This window comes from Sorex araneus, chromosome 5 (assembly GCF_027595985.1).
Source record: "Sorex araneus isolate mSorAra2 chromosome 5, mSorAra2.pri, whole genome shotgun sequence".
NCBI lineage: Eukaryota > Metazoa > Chordata > Mammalia > Eulipotyphla > Soricidae > Sorex > Sorex araneus.
In genome coordinates, this window is record NC_073306.1 from 202,812,707 (window position 1) to 202,830,585 (window position 17,879).

The following is a 17,879-nucleotide window of genomic DNA, read 5'->3' on the forward strand; positions in this document are numbered from 1 at the left end:
TAACATTATGTCCCCCACCAGTGTCTACTTACCTCCACTATAAAGAAAAAATTGTGGGTCTGGAGAGGTAGTACAGTGGGTAGGGCCTTGCCTTTCACATGGCAGATCTAGGTGTTTGCCCCAGACCACCAGGAGTGGTCTCCGAGTGGAGGGCCTAGAGGAAGCGCTCATCACTGCTGTGTGCCCCCACACCCCACCCCCCAAAAAGGGGAGAAATTGCTGATCTGGAGGTTAATGTGATAAGAGTACCCAGGATTTGAAGAAAAAGACGAGAATAAAGAAGATATTAAGATAAAATTAAAAATAATAAAATATAGAATATTGATTCTAGGTGACCCATGTTAAGTGATGTTCCATAAAGAAATTGTACATAACATAAAAGGAAAATAATCAACTGTAAAGAAATTTCTCTGTGTTGGATATAAACTCAAGGTTGTAAGCACCTATTGCGTTCTCTGTGTGATGAATGAAGAACAACTGGATCTGGGCAGATAGTGGTAGAATTCCAGAACTCTTAAAAAAATATTCAGGTGAGGTGGCATAAAATTAAAACATTGGGCTGGAGCGATAGCACAGTGGGTATGGCGTTTGCCTTGTATGTGGCCGACCCGGGTTCAATTCCCAGCATCCCATATGGTCCCCTGAGCACCGCCAGGGGTAATTCCTGAGTGCAGAACCAGGAGTAACCCCTGTGCATCGCTGGGTGTGTTCCCAAAAAGCAAAAAAAATAAAATTAAAGCATTTTGTGCACCAAGGAACTTTACAACAAAGTCAAAAGACCACCCTTAGAAAGGAAAAATATATAAGGTGTCAATATGCAATTCAGAAGGAAAAAAGTCTTCCAACTCAAAAACACAAAAACACAAGAGTAAAATACCCTATGGCTCTCTCAGGGAGTGGTTTTCACAGAGACGTCAAGTTCCGAGTGCCTTGTCAGAGGCTGGGGGCACTGGGCTGCCTCTCTGGCCCGTGTGTATATATATATATATATATATATATATATATATATATATATATACACATATATATATATATATATATATATATATTTGTTTTTTGGGTCACACCCGGGTGCATCGCTGTGCATCGCTGGGTGTGTTCCCAAAAAGCAAAAAAAATAAAATTAAAGCATTTTGTATATATATATATATATATATATATATATATATACAAAATTTGGTTTTTGGGTCACACCCAGCGATGCACAGGGGTTACTCCTGACTCTTCACTCAGGAATCACCCCTGGCGGTGCTCAGGGGACCATATGGGACGCTGGGATTAGAACCCGGGTCGGCCGCGTGCAAGGCAAACGCCCTACCCGCTGTGCTATTGCTCCAGCCCCCCATATATATATTTTTTATTGATCAGTTAGGTAGGTGGTTCTAGCTCCCTCCATGTCCAGGCGTTGCTCTCTCTGCTTCATTTCTCTCTTGTTTCCTGTGTGCAACATCACGTGTTCTGTCCCCTTGCTGCTTCTCTCTGCAGTGAGTTATGTTTCTTGCCCTGTCTGCTCCCTGCTGCCTCCTTGTTTTCACGTCTGCTGCTCTATTGTCTGTACTTGCTTCTCCGTGACCTGACCGTCAAGGCCTGTTGCTTGCTGTGCGTTATCCCCCTGCTCTTCCTTTGTTCTCTAGCCATGTACTTGTGGTGACAACTGCTGGCTCAGTGATGTGGGACCACACAGGTGTGGGGACCATTAGGTGCCACAGGTTGAATTGAATGCTAACAGTTGCTCAAACTCTTTGATTTTTTTTAAGTATTTATTTATTTTTGCTTTTTTGGATCACACTCGGAGAGCCACAGGGGTCACTCCTGGCTCTGTACTCAGGAATTACTCCTGGCGGTGCTACGGGGGACCATATGGGATGCTAGGGATCTAACTCAGGTCGGCCGCATGCAAGGTAAACGCCCTACCTGCTGAACTATCGCTCTGGCCCCTGCTCAGACCCTTTGAGTGCTTTCTCTGGGCCTATGCATATTTTTCTAATAGAGATTTGGTCTCACATAGCATAAGAACCATCTGAACAGTCTTTGGAATGCTTTTTTTTTCTTTCTCTTTTTGGGTATCTGATGTTAAAGCTCGAAGATGTTAGGATAGACAGACACAAAGGAAAGAAAAATGGCAAGTGGGCAAGGCAAAGGCAGGGCAAAGAGATCAAGGATGGTTCTGGAATTCATGGAGACAAAGTGAACCTGTTTCAGCTTCTTATCTTCCACACCTGCCACTTTGTTGATAAGCTGCAGGAGAAGCTGGCACCTCTAGTCCTGAAGCTAAACAGACGCCTTAACCGGGACTCAGAAGCTGAAGGAGAACATTTGGTAAGGTCGGGAACGAAGAGCTGCCCCTTGCTTCTGCCTTCCAGAAGGATTACAAATCAGTCTTGTGTCCCCACCTAACCTGTAATTGCGAATAAAAGAAAAATAATTTCCAGATTAATTGTAGAAGAGAAATCCATTGCATTTACCAGGCTTTCTGTTTACCCAAGGAGAATGTAGTCATGTCTGATATTTAATTAAAAACTAACAAAAAGAAAAAGATGTTTTTTTTTTTTTGTAATTGGATAGGCTAAAAACAGTAACAACAAGTCTCACAAGGGAGACATTACTGGTGCCCGCTCGATCAAATCGATGAAAATGGGACGACAGTGCTACAGTGCAGTGCAGTATTTGGACCAAACCACATTGTGCTCAGGGCTTACTCTCAGCTCTGCACTTTTTATTTAAGATCAGGATAAAAAGAAATGTAAAATGAAAAGAAGTGTAAAATGTAATAACTGGGTGAAAAGAATTGTAAAGCGAATCCAGAAATATGAATGAGTAGTGTGACTTATCAAAGAAATGAAAGCATGAAGTCATGACATTAACAAATTAAAAAGAGAAAAATATCATATGCTTCATAGATTTAGAAAAAGAATAAGACAAAATTCTGAACTTACCATAAGGTACACTGATATATGTATATAACAACATCCTAGCAAGCAAATAGCAAACATCACTCTCAGTGGGTAAACATTGAAAAGTTTAATATCCAGACCAGAAACATGAAACAATGCTTGGTATTGCTCAACTTTTTATTGGCCATCTGGTCAGAGAAATACTACAGTGAAAGAAAGTTTCATAAATATTTGGATGAGGAGTCATAATATTGTAGCTTAGGAGCAGTGTGATTATATCTCACGAAAATGCAAGGACAATTAACTGCACCCTACTAGAAACATAAATAGTCAAGAGCCTCAACTTTACTTTTAGTGACTCTTCTCAAGCAAGGAAGGACAGGATAACAGCAAAAACACGAACAGAGGTTAACTCAGGCTTCAGCAGCTGGTGGGACAAAATCAGGTCGTGGACTTCATTTCTTCTTTTTCTTTTCCCATTTTTTTCCAATGGGAAATATCTGGTGTCCCAGGTACCAGATGTCCCTTGTTCCAGCCTCATCCTTAAGTCCACCAACCCTGTCTCATTCAAAGTGAGAGTATGGAGGTGCCGAGACCCATGGCCCCAGCCAAGCCTGGGTGAACATGCAATGGTCCAGCAGGGAACGTGACCTTCATGAGCAACACACGAATCTTCAGCTCTTTAGAACTGCAAGGGTCTCCGACAGAGGCACCAGCTCCCGCTGCGTGCCCTAGGGTTCCAGTCCAACCTCTGCCAGGATCGACAGCAACCCACATCGTTGGTTTCATTGTGCATCCTGGTAGCCAGGCATTCCAGTACCTTAGAGGACTCTAAAATTCATTCCAGTACACTAGTCTATAAAAAAAATCAAGCCATCTGCATTTGCCGCCTACCTGGTTTGGTCTGCTCTTTCCACATGCCCTCCAGCTTGTGTAGAGCACCGAAGTCGCCTTCAGGTTCTGGCTGAATGATCCATCTTGGTAACACCACTCCCTCGTCAAAGAACTAGCTTCCACAAAATTGACTATGTGAGGGAAAAAAAGCACTAATGATCCATGAGGTTGCTGCTTTTTCTATTTACTTGAGTGTCAACTTTAATCATCTGTTTGTAGTAAGATTAACTTATATCAAGATCATTAGAGTTTAATAATTAAAAAAGAAAACATATTTGTCTTTCAAAAATGTAAGTGGGGTCCCAGAAGGATCAGAAAATAGCAGGGAATAAAATATATTTGAAAAATAAGGGCTAAAAATGTTCTATATGTTTTAAATAAGCATTAATACAGAAGAACAAAGACTAAGATGAATGCCAAGCAGAATAAACATGATGAAACCATGTAGTAGCTTGAAGTGTATGTGGAAAAATGGTCTTAAAATAAAAGGACAAATTTTGTAGACTAAAACAAAGACAGGAAATCCTAAATAACCCTAAAATAAGAATACAATGGACTGACATCTCTAAAGAACTGAGATCAATTATTCAACTTGGGGCACTGTATTAAAAAAAATCTTTCAAAAAATTATGCTGAATTAGGGGGCTGGAGCAATAGCACAGTGGGTAGGGCATTTGCCTTGCATGCAGCTGACACAGGTTCGATTCCCAGCATCCCATATGGTCCCCTGAGCACTGCCAGGGGTGATTCCTGAGTGCAAAGCCAGGAATTTGCCAGGTGTGACCTAAAAGGCAAAAATAAAATAAAATAAAATAAAAAATTATGCTGAAGTAGCTAGTTTTCCAGTAAAATAGAAGTCAAGAGAATCTGTTAGCTGGCTAACAGCACAAGAAATGTTTACAAGTGTTTGTCTGGGTGGAAGGAAAATTGAGTAGGAAGGGTGGATCATAATAAGGGAAAGAAAAGCACTGAAATTCTAAGTTTGTGAAGACATAACACTATTTTCTGTTTCTCTAGAAGCAATTATCTTCTTTAAAGATAATTGGCCATTTAAAGTGGAGAGATGGATGACTCATGATTTCATCAGGTAAAGCATGGGAATAGTAGGGCAGGCAACCACATTCAACTTTCTACTTGTTTTTTCTTAGATCTTGTTACTTGTTGCTATATATATATATATGTATGCACACACACACACACACACACACACGTATGCCTGTATCACTGTCATCCTGTTGTTCATTGATTTGCTCGAGTGGGCACCAGTAATCTCTTCATTCGTCCCTGTCGAGTGCCCGATGGTGTACTGGGGTTTACTAAAGCACGGCAGAGCCTGGCAAGCTACCCATGGCATACTCGACATGCCAAAAACAGGAACAACGACAGTCCTCATTCCCCTGATCCTGAAAGATCCCAATACACACACACACACACACACACACACACACACACACACACGTGTATTAGGGTAGATCATCAAAACTTCCCAAATGCTTTTATAGGGCCCAATTCATTACACACCGGAAGAAACGTTTAATTATACTTGTTAATGATCTTTATTCAGTGTATCTCTTAGAAGAACCATATAGTTTCATAGAACTGTGAGAATTCATCCCAGAACTTTACTGTTATCAATGTGTTTAAGAAAATTTATACTCCCTTTTGTTTTAAGTACCAAATCTATACTGCTTTTTTCTGTTAAGTATTAATTCCACTAGGTGGAGGTATTTGCTCAGTTTTGTGGTGCAAACTGGAGACTAAAGAGACTAGGAATACTTTGTAGGGGATAAATGTCAGAAAAAAAGACAAATAGTCTATCCAAGGTCCTGTGTTGGCATTGTGTTAACTTGGCAAATGCATCTCCATTGAGAAATAGAATCTTTGTTTTTAATGTAAATTAGCAAGTTTTTTTGTTCACAGTGATTTCTGACTTAGGCTTTTTTTTTTTTTTTGCAAGCAGTCTGAACTTTATAATAGCCTCTATTGCTGTATCACTGTATCATTGTCACCCCATTGCTCATTGATTTGCTCGAGCGGGCACTAGTAACATCTCCATGTGAGACTTGTTACTGTTTTTGGCATATTGAATATGCCACAGGTAGCTTGCCAGGCTCTGCCGTGCGGGCAGGATACTCTCGGTATCTTGCTGGGCTCTCTGAGAGGGATGGGGGAGTCGAACCCGGGTCAGCTGCATGGAAGGCAAACGCCCTAGCCGCTGTGCTATCTCTCTAGCTGATATAGATAATAGCCTCTATAGATTAAAAATGTTACTATGATCTTAAGTTTTTAAAATTAAGTTGGTTAGACAACCACCATGACATTTAAAGTGATATATCACACAAAGATCTAGCACAATAAACTAGACGTTATTCTTAAATTTTAATTATTGAATCTTAATTTAGATAAAACATAAGCAACATTAATTCATATATTTATGTAATACTTATCTTTTTTGCATAGAACTTTAATACTTATTTCTTTTAAAAAACTATGTAAAGTGACATCTCTTCAAAGTCTGGGGAAGGAATGTTGGTTTTGAAATATCCAGGCAAGTGACAAAAAAGTTAGGCAATTCTTTGTTGTGAATTTTATTTTATTGTTATTGAGATCATGTGGCTTATAATAGCATTAATGTTTATGCTTTTTGGATGCTCAGCCACTCTTTGGTCACTTTTAGTCTACACCATCACATCCAGACTCCCTCTCTCTCCCTTGATAGCTTCAAATCTTTTGTCAGAGGCCAGAGGTATATTTTCTTGGGTTATTATCCATTTCTTTTCTTTTTTAAAAATTTATATGCCAACAGATGACAGATTGTCTAGCATTTGTCCTCCTTTGAACCATTTTGCTTAATATGACACCATCTAATTTCATCCAAGTCAAAGCATAAGGCAAGATCTCATCTTTTCTTACAGCTGTATAGTAGTCCATTGTGTAAATAAACCACAGTTGTTATTTTTGTTTTTTTAAATTCACTTCAGGTTTTTAAATTTTTAAGCCTCTTGGTTTATTTTCAAATCTTGGATACTGGTCAAGGTGCAGTGAATATAGGTGCATACACATCTTTTCAAAGGAATATTTCTGTGCAATGGGGATAGATGTTAAGGAGTAGAAATGCAGAATTATGTGATAGTTCAATTGATTGTTTTTAATAGAAAGGCTTATTGGAAAATAGAAGTGAAAGGAAGGAAACTCCCCAAAGGGGAGGAACTTTGTATTGTTGTTAGGTATCTTTTGGTTCTTTCTAGAGGGGATTCCAAAGCAGAGTTCCTGGGTCCTGGGGGGTTACTCCTGGTGACATCAGGCCAACAGAGCCAGAAGCTCGGTCCCAGGGGTGTGGCTCTCAGACCTGGCAGTGGTGCAGGCCTGGAGGTGCTGGGATCAAATTCTGGGCGCTGTGTGTTTATGGCATGTGCACCTGACTCCTCATCTTAACTTTTGGAAAGTCTTCACATTATTTTCCATAGAGTTTGAATCGAATAACAGTCCCACTGACTGACAGAGAATCAGCATTTTTTGTTTTTTACCACATCTTTACCAGTACTGATTGTTTCCAGACTTTTTTTTGGATATAAGCAATTCTGACTGGTGTGTGGTGGTGTCTCATTGTTTGGATCAGAAATTCCCTGATAATCATTAGTAATGAACACTTTTTCATGTCTGTGGCTCCTCTGTATGTCTTCCTTAATTCTTAATGTAACTGAAATATTGAAAGGTTAAAGTTTTGTAGGCTTTTTATTTCCAGTTTGAAATTGGTCATCATCTTGGATTTCTCGTTAATGGTGCCTTTTATTGGTGCCAGCATTATATGGAAACAATATCTTTTCAGTTAAATAGGAAATTCATCCTCCTGTTTTGTATTTGAAATTGTAATGCTGTGTCATTAGTTAATTGACTTCAAGGAAGTGAGTCTCTGAAATGTCAAAGCTTTCTGAAAGCAACTCAATTCTCTTTTATGCTGTTGGTTTAAGAAATTCTTTCTTGTATAAGTCCTATTGTTTCTAGTTTTGTTGTTGTCAAGATACTCCATTAAATATTTACAGCTGTTTTCATAAACTGATGAAAAACATGACAGGCCTTAGAGAAAATGTAATGATTGATGTTCTTGTATTTCTGTCTTACGCCACTGCGAATGACAACTTGGATATGCATAAGATTACTAAAGAAATTTTCATTCCTGTTAAATTTATTTAAGAAAATTTTATATTGTTTGGGCAATGTGGTTGTGATAGTGTTAAAGTTTATAATGTCGACGTATGTTTATAATATTGATGTACCAAGTTATTGTACATACCCCCAGTAAAATAAAAATATTTGTCAATATGTAATAGATCTCATCTTATGTGAAAATATGAATTTTAATTGTAGACAGTTACTCGGTATGCATCGAATTAAGTAAGATGTCTCACTCATGCACAGACGTAACCACTGATGTTTTCTGTAGGATGAAGGCCTGGCCCGCCAGCTGGTGGAGCTAGGCTACCGCGGGATTGGAGAGGTGATCAAAAGGGAAGATTTTGAAGCAAGAAAGGCAGCAATAGAGGTGACAAGATTGGCTGAAAGAACTCAGAAAAAGTGAGTGTCCTCATTCCGAATCTAGGTTTTTATATTATATTGTGAAGATTCTGGAAAACGTTCAGTTTTCTTGTTTGCATTGTTATAACTGAGGAACTGGAGCAGGGAGAATCAGAACCTCCTAAGATGAGCTCTCCGATTCAGAGGGACGCGTAAGAAAGCCTCGAGCGGGCAGGGGGCCCCTTGCATGCACCTGACCTGGGTCTAGTTCTGTCCCAGCACCACACATGGTCTTCTGGACCTCGTCAGTGGGGATCCTTGAGCACAGAGCCTGGGGTGAGTCCTGAGCAATGCTGGCTGTGGCCCCCAGATGAACAAATAAACAAAACCCAAACCCAAACTAGTCCCCCTACCCCCCCCCAAAAAAAACCCTCATGTAATTTATGTGATAATTTGGGAAGTAGGAATACAAAAACACCGTTTCAAATCCCAAAAGTCCTGTTAAAATTCAGTATTATTACTTTTATATACTTACTAAAAATCTGAGTGACTTTTGCTTTACAAGTCTTTGTGATTTCACTTAAAAGTCTTTGTAAATCTCTGGTATTATTTCTTTTTTCTGGCAGTTTTGAAAGCTTTGACTCATTTGACTGCAATGGTCACTGACTCTTGTTAATGTGACTAGTTATGGTTTTATAAAATATAATTGTAACAAAATATGTTAGATATTATTAAAGAGACGTACACTGAAAGTAAGTAGCATTAAACTGATAAGTCATTTTGTAGAAGACTTGACAGGTAGTCATTTACTCTAAAATGAGTGATAGGGCTGGAGAGATAGCACAGCGGGTAGGGCGTTTGCCTTGCACGCAGCCGACCCGGGTTCGATTCCCAGCATCCCATATGGTCCCCTGAGCACTGCCAGGGGTAATTGCTGAGTGCAGAGCCAGGAGTGGCCCCTGTGCATTGCGAGGTGTGACCCAAAAAAGCCAAAAAAAAATGAGTGATAAAGTTTATGTTATGATGTAGATACATAATAGAAAATTTGTTATTGTTATTATTTTGGTTTTTGGACTCTACCCAGTGGTGCTCAGGCTACTCCTGGCTCTGTGCTCAGGGATCACTCCTGGTGGGGCTAGAGGCACGGTATTGTGGGCCTGGGGTTAAACCCACGTTGACTGTCTGCGAGGCAAGTGCCCTATCTGCTGTACTGTTTCTCCAGCTCTGTTTGTTATTTGTAATAAAACCCCGTAACTGTTAATATTTTGTAGCAGAACGTGAGCTGGTTCCGGGAATGTGAAAATTTGAATAGATCTCTCTAGTGCTTATGTTTCTGATCCATGAAATAGTGGAATTTAATAGATATCTTGTTATATATCAGTTTCTATTGCTTCTGTATGTAACTCGTTACAAACTTATTGGCTTTAAAAAACAAGTACACTTATTCACAGTTCTAGAGCTCACAAGTCAGAAGAAAGTGATTCACTTGGGTTCTTGGCATGTTACAGCTGAAACCTTGGTACTGGCTGGGCTGAGTGCTTTTCTGGGGGCTTTGAGGAAAAACCCACCATCCACACATATTCCAACAGGAATTTGGAGCTGGGCAAAATGAGCTCCTGAGTTTCCCTTTTCTTGTCAGCGGTCATTTGGGGACGTGTCTGCTCTAACACTGCCCACATTCCTTTTGTTCCTTTCTCCCTGGTCCGTTTCTAGCAGAAATGGGCCAAGATATTCTCACCCTTCACAGTTTTCTGACTTCCTGTTCTGCAACATCTTTCCTGCCTCCAGTTAGAGAAGGATCTCCGCAGGCTGATAATCACTCTGGACCTGTCAAGATCATCTAGCGTAATGTGACTTTAAAAACATCCTCTAGCATAATGTTTTTGTTTTAAATTCTATTTGCAAAGCCCGTTTGCCACTTAATGGAGCATTATTTATCAGTTATCGGGCCTAGGGCATGGGTGTAACTGGGAGGGGGGCCGTCGGCTTCTCTAGGGTAATATACGTCTTCAATGACATCACACGGTTACACTTAGAAAAATGGAAGTGATGCAAATGTATACATGCAGTATGTTGTATCAGGCCATTCTTCCTTCCGTGCTTATCACGAAATGTCCAGCACTGGAGCGTTCCTGGGTGAGCTCTTGTAAGGAATTAATGTGTGCTAACATTTTATTGGAGACGTAATCTGTTTCCTATCCAGAGAGGAGTTGTTCATGTTTAAAGTGTCAGTTCCATCCATGTCCATGTCCATTTTGTGTTTGGGGATCAAAGTGGGTATTTGTTCTATGCAGTAGTGTCTTTAACTGGTCAGAGCTGGAAGTCATCAGGCTAATTAAGTGCCATTCATGGGAGGCTAATCCCTTTCCAGAGCTGCTAAAATTTGAAGGTCCTTTCATCTGCAGATCTTCTCTGGCTCTCTTTGTAACGGGATGGGTCCCATATGTTGTCTGTTGTCCCACGTGGGAATCACTATGCAGTCTTCCCTGTTGCAGTGTTATTAGCAATAGGGCCAGCAGAGGGCGACCAAGAGCCAAATATGTCCCACGTGTGTGTTTTGCAGGCGCATCACTGAAAATATACGGGAACATCTGACTGTTTGTCCAGCGGCGCCAACTGGAAAACTTTTATTTCAATTATAAGTTTATCTTATTTTGAATTTCCCTAATGTATAGCTGAGCAGTTCTAAAGAGACCACAGTTCTCTGGGTATCCCTTCATGAAGTACTGACACCTAAGGGCGTGCTGTTTTCTCAGAATAATTTTACAGGGGGCAGAGTCTGGAGAGAGGAAAGTCGAAGATATTGGAGGAAGGTATTTTGATGAAGGGGATTTATTGGTAAAAATTTTTATGAGAAGGAGGCATAAGAAAGATTCCTTTGGGCTTTTTATTCACCTATTCATTTCATAAGTACGCATGACTATAATCTTATACTACAATAGGTAGGCACTACTGTAGGTTCTGGAATAGAAGAGAGTTATTTAGTCCCCACCCTCAAGAAATTTGAAGGCTAGGTAAATGCAAGCACATCATGACATTATTGGTGGGAATATAAAATAAAACATAATTTTATAATTCTTCTAAAAGATAAACCTAGAAATATACTCCAGAAATTCTCTTGCTTAATATAGACTCAAGAGAGTTGAAAAGACAATGCCACTTAAGAACTCATGCATCAATGGTCATAGCAATACTATTCACTGAAGCCTAAAATTGGAACAAGTAAGACATCAATTGAGGAATAGAAAAAAAAAAGTGCAATATAAATACAATGGAATCATCCAGTTATGAAAAAGAGCGAAGTAATAATATGTGTTAGAGTAGGGACAGGCCTGAAAATCATTGGCTAAACAAAAGAAACCATATACATAAAATTAGACATTGTATAGCTTCATTTTTATCAAATGTCAGGCATAGTTATATCCATAAAGACAGTCTGGGTGCGGGAGAGAATGAATAGTGGCCCCAGGCTTACCTCGCGTGCAACTGATAGGGGCTTGAGACCCAGCACCCTGTGTGCTCTCTCGAGCCCCTTCCCCACGAGGAATGACTCCTGAGCACAGAGCCTGGAGTAGCCCTGAGCTCCTTCAGATGTGCCCCATGCAACTCCCCTACAAAAGGTTTAAGCCTGTCAATGCTTGCAAGGAAGGGTGAGTAGAAAATGGTTGATGGTTGGAGTTTGTTTCTTTTGGGGCGTGATAATAGATTTTAAAATTTGGTATTGGTAATGATGGCATAATTATAACTAAAACCCATCAAATTACACACACATACACACACACATATATTTTGCTCAAGGCACATACCCACCAGTGCTTGGGTAAACTGACTCTTAAAACAAGAAGAAATTAACCAGGCAAAGAAGAACTATGAAGTTGGACACCTCCACTTTCCTTCATTTTTGTGATAACTACCAATTCTACACAAATAGTTTCTCTATCTCCTTTTATTAATTTGAATCCCCCCGCCCCCAATCTGTGCCAGTTTGAATCCACTCATTGTCACATTAACTGGTCTTGGTTGTGGTAGATCAGTTCTTCATTCTCTTAGTTCCTTCAACCTTTGGTTCAATCGTCCTTGCTACACTATCATTACATATCATCTTTTATCTCGCCTCCACTGGGATTCATCCCAACTGGGTATAATAGCCACAACATAAAGACTATTAAGAGGGGCTGGAGTGACAGCACAGCATGTAGGGTGTTTGCCTTGCACGCGGCTGACCTCGGGTTTGATTCCCAGCATCCCATTTGGCTTCCTGGGCACTGCCAGGAGCCATTCCTGAGTACAAAGCCAGGAGTAACCCCTGTGCATCGCCAGGTGTGACCCAAAAAGCAAAAAAAAGATGATTAAAAAAAGATCAAGGCTAGAAAACAGGGGGATGGGGTGGGGATGTGGTATGGGTTAGCTGCCAAAACTTTTGGTAAGACAGAATATTCTTTTCCTTGGGGGCTGGCATGGTATTTATTGTGGAGGTTTGGAAAATTAGCTTCAGAAAAGTTTTGTTTGTACTGAAAAGTTCTTTTCATTTCTATGATTGATAGACCATGACTTTTGTGACACAGATCAAATATTGGGTTCTTGGATATTCTAGTTTGTAGCTGAAACTAAGTCACTTGATAGGATGTACGTTCTTCTTGCTGAGCTTATAAAATTATTAGCTTTTCCGAAGGTGAGTTAGGCTACTTTAAGAGTCTGTGATAATGACTTTTAATGGAACACAGCATGTGAAACATGGGTTGATGGAAGAAGTGGAAGCTGCAGTGGAGATAGTGATCCTACAGTGAATGATTTCATCTTCATGAGAGACTCCCTGGTGAGACTTTAGGAATTCCTGAAAAATATTTTCTGCATTAGACAGGAATACCAGGTGCTGAATTCATAGAAATCCATATAATAGCTTTTGCTTAGTGAAGAGGATCATCATTATTATCATCCTGTTGATCGTCAAATTCCTCGAGCAGTCTCAGTAATGTCTCCATTCGTCTAAACCCTGAGATTTTGGAAGCCTCTCTCTACTCATCCTTCCAACGATGCCATACTGGAGGCTCTTTTAGGGTTAGGGGAATGAGACCCAGCTTGTTACTGGTTTTGGCATATTAATACATCATGGGGACCTTGCGAGGCTCTCTCACATGGGCAGGAAACTCCCAGTAGTTTGCCAGGTTCTCCCAGAATGAGAAGAGTGAGAAGTAAGCTATAAGATATCTGTGAATGAAGAGGATGTCTGTGAGAATTTAGATTATCAGTCTTTAACCATCTCTCCACAGACCAGTAGGATCTGCAGGTGTTGAAGCCTTCAAACTACTGGTCTACCGCCTTGGTTTTTATGGCTAGCTTATGAATGGTTAGTACAGAATGGGTGCTAGTGTGCAGGCAAAATAGGGTGGGAAGGAAATGAAAAGTCAAGAAATGGGATTAAGCACAGACAGAACCTTGTCAAAGTTTCAGAGACTTTCTTGACACAAGGAGAGCTTCAGGGTCAAGGTTGCTCATTCAAAGAACCCCACAAAGAACCTCACATTGGTGAAATGGTTCATGCTAGCACTGCAAGTGTGTTTAGGCACTGAGGGAGGCTGCTTTAGCCAACTGTGTCTAGTCACCTTACAAGATGAGATGAACTCTGAAGGGAAAATCCCCGGAGTCCATCAGTCCACTGTGCTTGCCAGCTAAGTGGGAGACCTGTCTCCAGGGGTATCTGAGTGGTTCCTGTCCATGTGCCCATGCCTGCAGCTGGCGCCCTCTGTACAACTACCAAATAGCTTTTCCAGAGCACTGTGGACCGCTGTGCCCCTGAGAGGACACTCAGAAGAAGAGTCTACAGGCTGAGCTTCATTGTTCATCACTGCAGTTGGCCGAGGGGCCAGAACTGGTGCTCATCTCCTTCTAGCCTCTCTATCACTTTAATACCTTCGTTACTCTCCTCTGAGCCTCTCATTCATAAGGCCTCAGAAGTCCTAGTATCTCTGATCTCTGTAGACTGGAGTTGATGCATTTGTCATTCCTACTAACAGTTTTCTCGGGGAGTATTCTAAGCGGTTGTCTGTCCTATCACTGGCCTTTGTCACATGTTCCTCCAGTCCATCAGGGCAGCCCTGCTTTTCCTCGCCAGCACTGGCTCCTGATCACGGGCGGTTGTTCTCTCTTTACTGGTGTATGCGTAGGAGAACAGAGTGCCCACGTCACAGCTGTAGCTGGGTTTCAGCTAGGTAGCTTCACTTTTCACCAGAAACAGGGACCTAAGTGGTGACACCGCATCTTTGAGTTGCCTTTAAGCTGACGATCTGGCAATGCCTTTGTGGACCATTTCAGCACCCTGAGGCTGGCAGTCTCTGGAATGTGTAGTTTGTGAGATGTGAGAGGATGTCATTGTCATGGGCTCTTTCTGTTCTCTAGTTGAGATGCTGTGTTCTATCACAGCCCATGCCTATGTATTAGGTGTTCCAGAAGCACCCAGATACTGGTCTAGATAAGGCCCCAAAGCAGCAAAAGCACAATTCTATCTTCCTTCTGAGAATGAGTTTCTCTTTCTTTACTTTAGAGACTAGAAGGATCCAGAGTAGTCTAATGTCAATGTAAGTCCATTTTTTTTCTCCTTAATTTCCTGCTGTTGTATTCAGCACTGGCATTTGTTGCAGTCAAACTGAACATTTGGCAATCAAAGTAACTGGATTGACCCTTGGTAGGTGGTAGACTTTACTGCTGAGTTTTTATAGACTTTCATCTTTTTAGCCTTCTTTACAGATTGGAATCATGAAGGACTGAGATGACCACCTGCAAAAGCATGCTACTGCCGACCCACTGAGTCCTGTGCCTATTTGGGGGTGTTATAAAAACTTTTACCCTTGGTATCTATTCCCATTTATTACTTTTCATTCCTAAACTTCAGACATTATTTTTTTTTAGACATTCTTAATCTCCAATTTTCCTTGTTCTGTTTTTTCTTTTGGGAATATTTACTAGCCAGTCAGTTCATTTACTATTGCATCTTCTAATCTACAGGACTCATATTTTTCCTAATCATTCAATACAAAATAAATAACATGAGTAACTAAATTCTGTCCATCAGTAACATTTTCCTATGACCAGAGAGATAATACAGCAGGGAAGGAACTTTTCTTCATGCAACTAACCTGGGTTCAATCCCTGGCAACCCCTAAAATCCCAGAGTCTTCCAGAAGTGATTCCTAAGTGTAGAGCCATGAGCAAGCTCTGAGCATCACACATACACACATACACACACATACACAGAGATTTTCCTTTCCTACTGTATTTAAAACCATCTTAGGATGTCTTGACTGTGATTCCCCCAGATGGTGTGGTAACCAAGCCCCAATACCCCCCTGCCTCAGAAAAGGATGCTGTTTGGGCATACAATCACTGATGACATAATTAGTTAATTTAAGATTAATTCTTATTAAAATAGGATGGGCCCTTCATGTAATAGACTGGTGTCCTTAGGAGAAAATGATTATGTGAAAAGAGACCAACTGAGATAGTGCCACATGATGATGGATTTGCATCACGTATATCAAAGGTTCCCAGAAAATAAAAGAAACTTCAAGAGACAAAGAAGGAACATGAACATGCTGGTATATCTTTCTTTTTAACTTTTCGTTTCCAGAGCTTTGAAACAACTGATCTCTACTACATCAAACAACCCAGTGTGTGATACTTGTTATAGTAGTTTCAGGAAATCAGTATACCAAGTTTTCCATTTAAAAGAACTTCAAAAGTGGCAAACTCCCAAATATTTGTAATGTTTATCTGTTCTGTATAGTTTGTGTTTTTTTATAAAAGGTGGGTTAGGCTAATTTAGTCAACCTTTCAACAGGATATTGTCATTGGGTTAATTAATCAATTCAGTGTCACCTGGAATGCCCAGCTAGCCCAAATTCCATTATGATAAGGAAACAAGAGAGTTGGCACAACCCTGACGCAAAAGAGTGAGTGGATATTTTTCTTTGCTTATATGGAATTTTCTCTGTTTGACCTCATTTCCCAGTTGGAATATAAATGAACTCACCCAGCAAATCAATAGATAGTGGCATGTATCTGAAGCTATGTTAGTCAATTTGGGTAGTGGACACTGAGGTTACAATTAGGACTGCTGTCTGGATGAGCTTATGGTCGTCTAGAGTCATTCACCTGAAATCTTTAGGGGATTGTGCCAACCATCAAATATTATAATCTGAATTAAAAATTCAGAGCATTTATTCTTGCTGTATCTATAGAGACCATTTACCCATTCGAAGCCAACCTTGAATAAAACCCCATTTATGATCTTGCCAGCATATGGTTCCATTTCAGTAGTGGGGCCATAAAGATGTGCAGATCTCCAGATATCAATGTTAGTTCATCATTGGACTCATAGACTCATCATCCAATAGACTATCAACTGTGTGGGCATTTTTCTTTTCTTGGCTAGACTCATTTAGACTCATTTAAATAAAAGGTTATAGATGCCTTTAGAGAAGGGCAGAGGAATTTTTCTTTTCAGTGAAGTAAAATAGTTTCATTTAAAGATATTTTCTTAGAGAAATGTGAGGGGAGAGAAAGAGAGAGATACATACATGTTCAAGAGAGATCATGGTGCTAGGATTGCATGCATGCAAGGCATGTAGTTTTGCCACCAAGTCACATCCCTGGCCCACCACACATTATTTTTATTTATTTTTACTTTTTTGTGAAGCAAGATACTTTTACTGAAATAACTTAATTAGAGAAATGTGAGGGGAAAGAGAGAAAGCTATGTATTTGAGACACATCCAGTTCAAGACAATTTGAAGAAATTGTTCATAGCCTTCTTCCTAAAGCCGTTGTCTGCTTTTTCCCAAAATTCTTATCTAACTTTCAAATATTAGGATATTTTTTCTAAGTATATGTGTAATATTGATTTACATGAAATTTTTTATGGAAGAATAATATATTAAGTATTATTTCATCATTTAAAATTTTGTAAAGAGCTGTGGTTTCTTTTTCTTATTTCCCAGGAATATAATTCACGGTGGTGATTGTTTCAGGTATACTTGAAAAGAATATGTATAGGTTTTTATAGACAGAGCATTCTAAAAAAGATAATTAAGTCAAGTGTTTAGGCTGTCTGTACATTTAATGATTCTCTGTCTACTTGTTTTGTCAATGACTTAGAGATGAGTGTTGCCACCTCCACTTATAATTTTGAATTTTTGGGTACTTTTCAGGTTAGCTTTTATTTTGATTGATATATTTTGATTCTCTAGTGCTAGATGTATGTGTTTTGTTATTTCTATGTTATTCCAAAGATTTTCTTCCTATTCTATTTACCATGACAATATTTTGCATTCCTGAACTATACTCCTTCTAATAGTCATAGAAACAGTGAGTTTTTAAATAATATTTTTATGGTATATATTTTCATCCCTTTAATTCAAAGTTACCTATATTTCTTGTTGTAAGCATATATTTGAATTTTGCCTTTGAAGTCAGTCTTCAAATGTGAAGTCAATCTTCAAAAGTTGCACATTTGAACCACTCATGTTTTCATAGATGTACATGTAGATCTCTCATCTTGCGGTTTTATACTCAGTTTGATCT

At 39.8% G+C, this 17,879-nt stretch overlaps 1 protein-coding gene across 1 annotated transcript in view; it reads left to right on the top strand.

Annotated features, from left to right (window-relative positions):
- The window catches only part of CFAP299 (cilia and flagella associated protein 299), a 531,643-nt gene that overhangs the window by 9,205 nt on the left and 504,559 nt on the right, over positions 1-17,879 (top strand). The window contains exon 2 of the mRNA XM_004614360.2: positions 8,233-8,363. Within this exon, the coding sequence (XP_004614417.1) occupies positions 8,233-8,363 (131 nt within the window). The remainder of the gene's footprint in view (positions 1-8,232; positions 8,364-17,879) is intronic.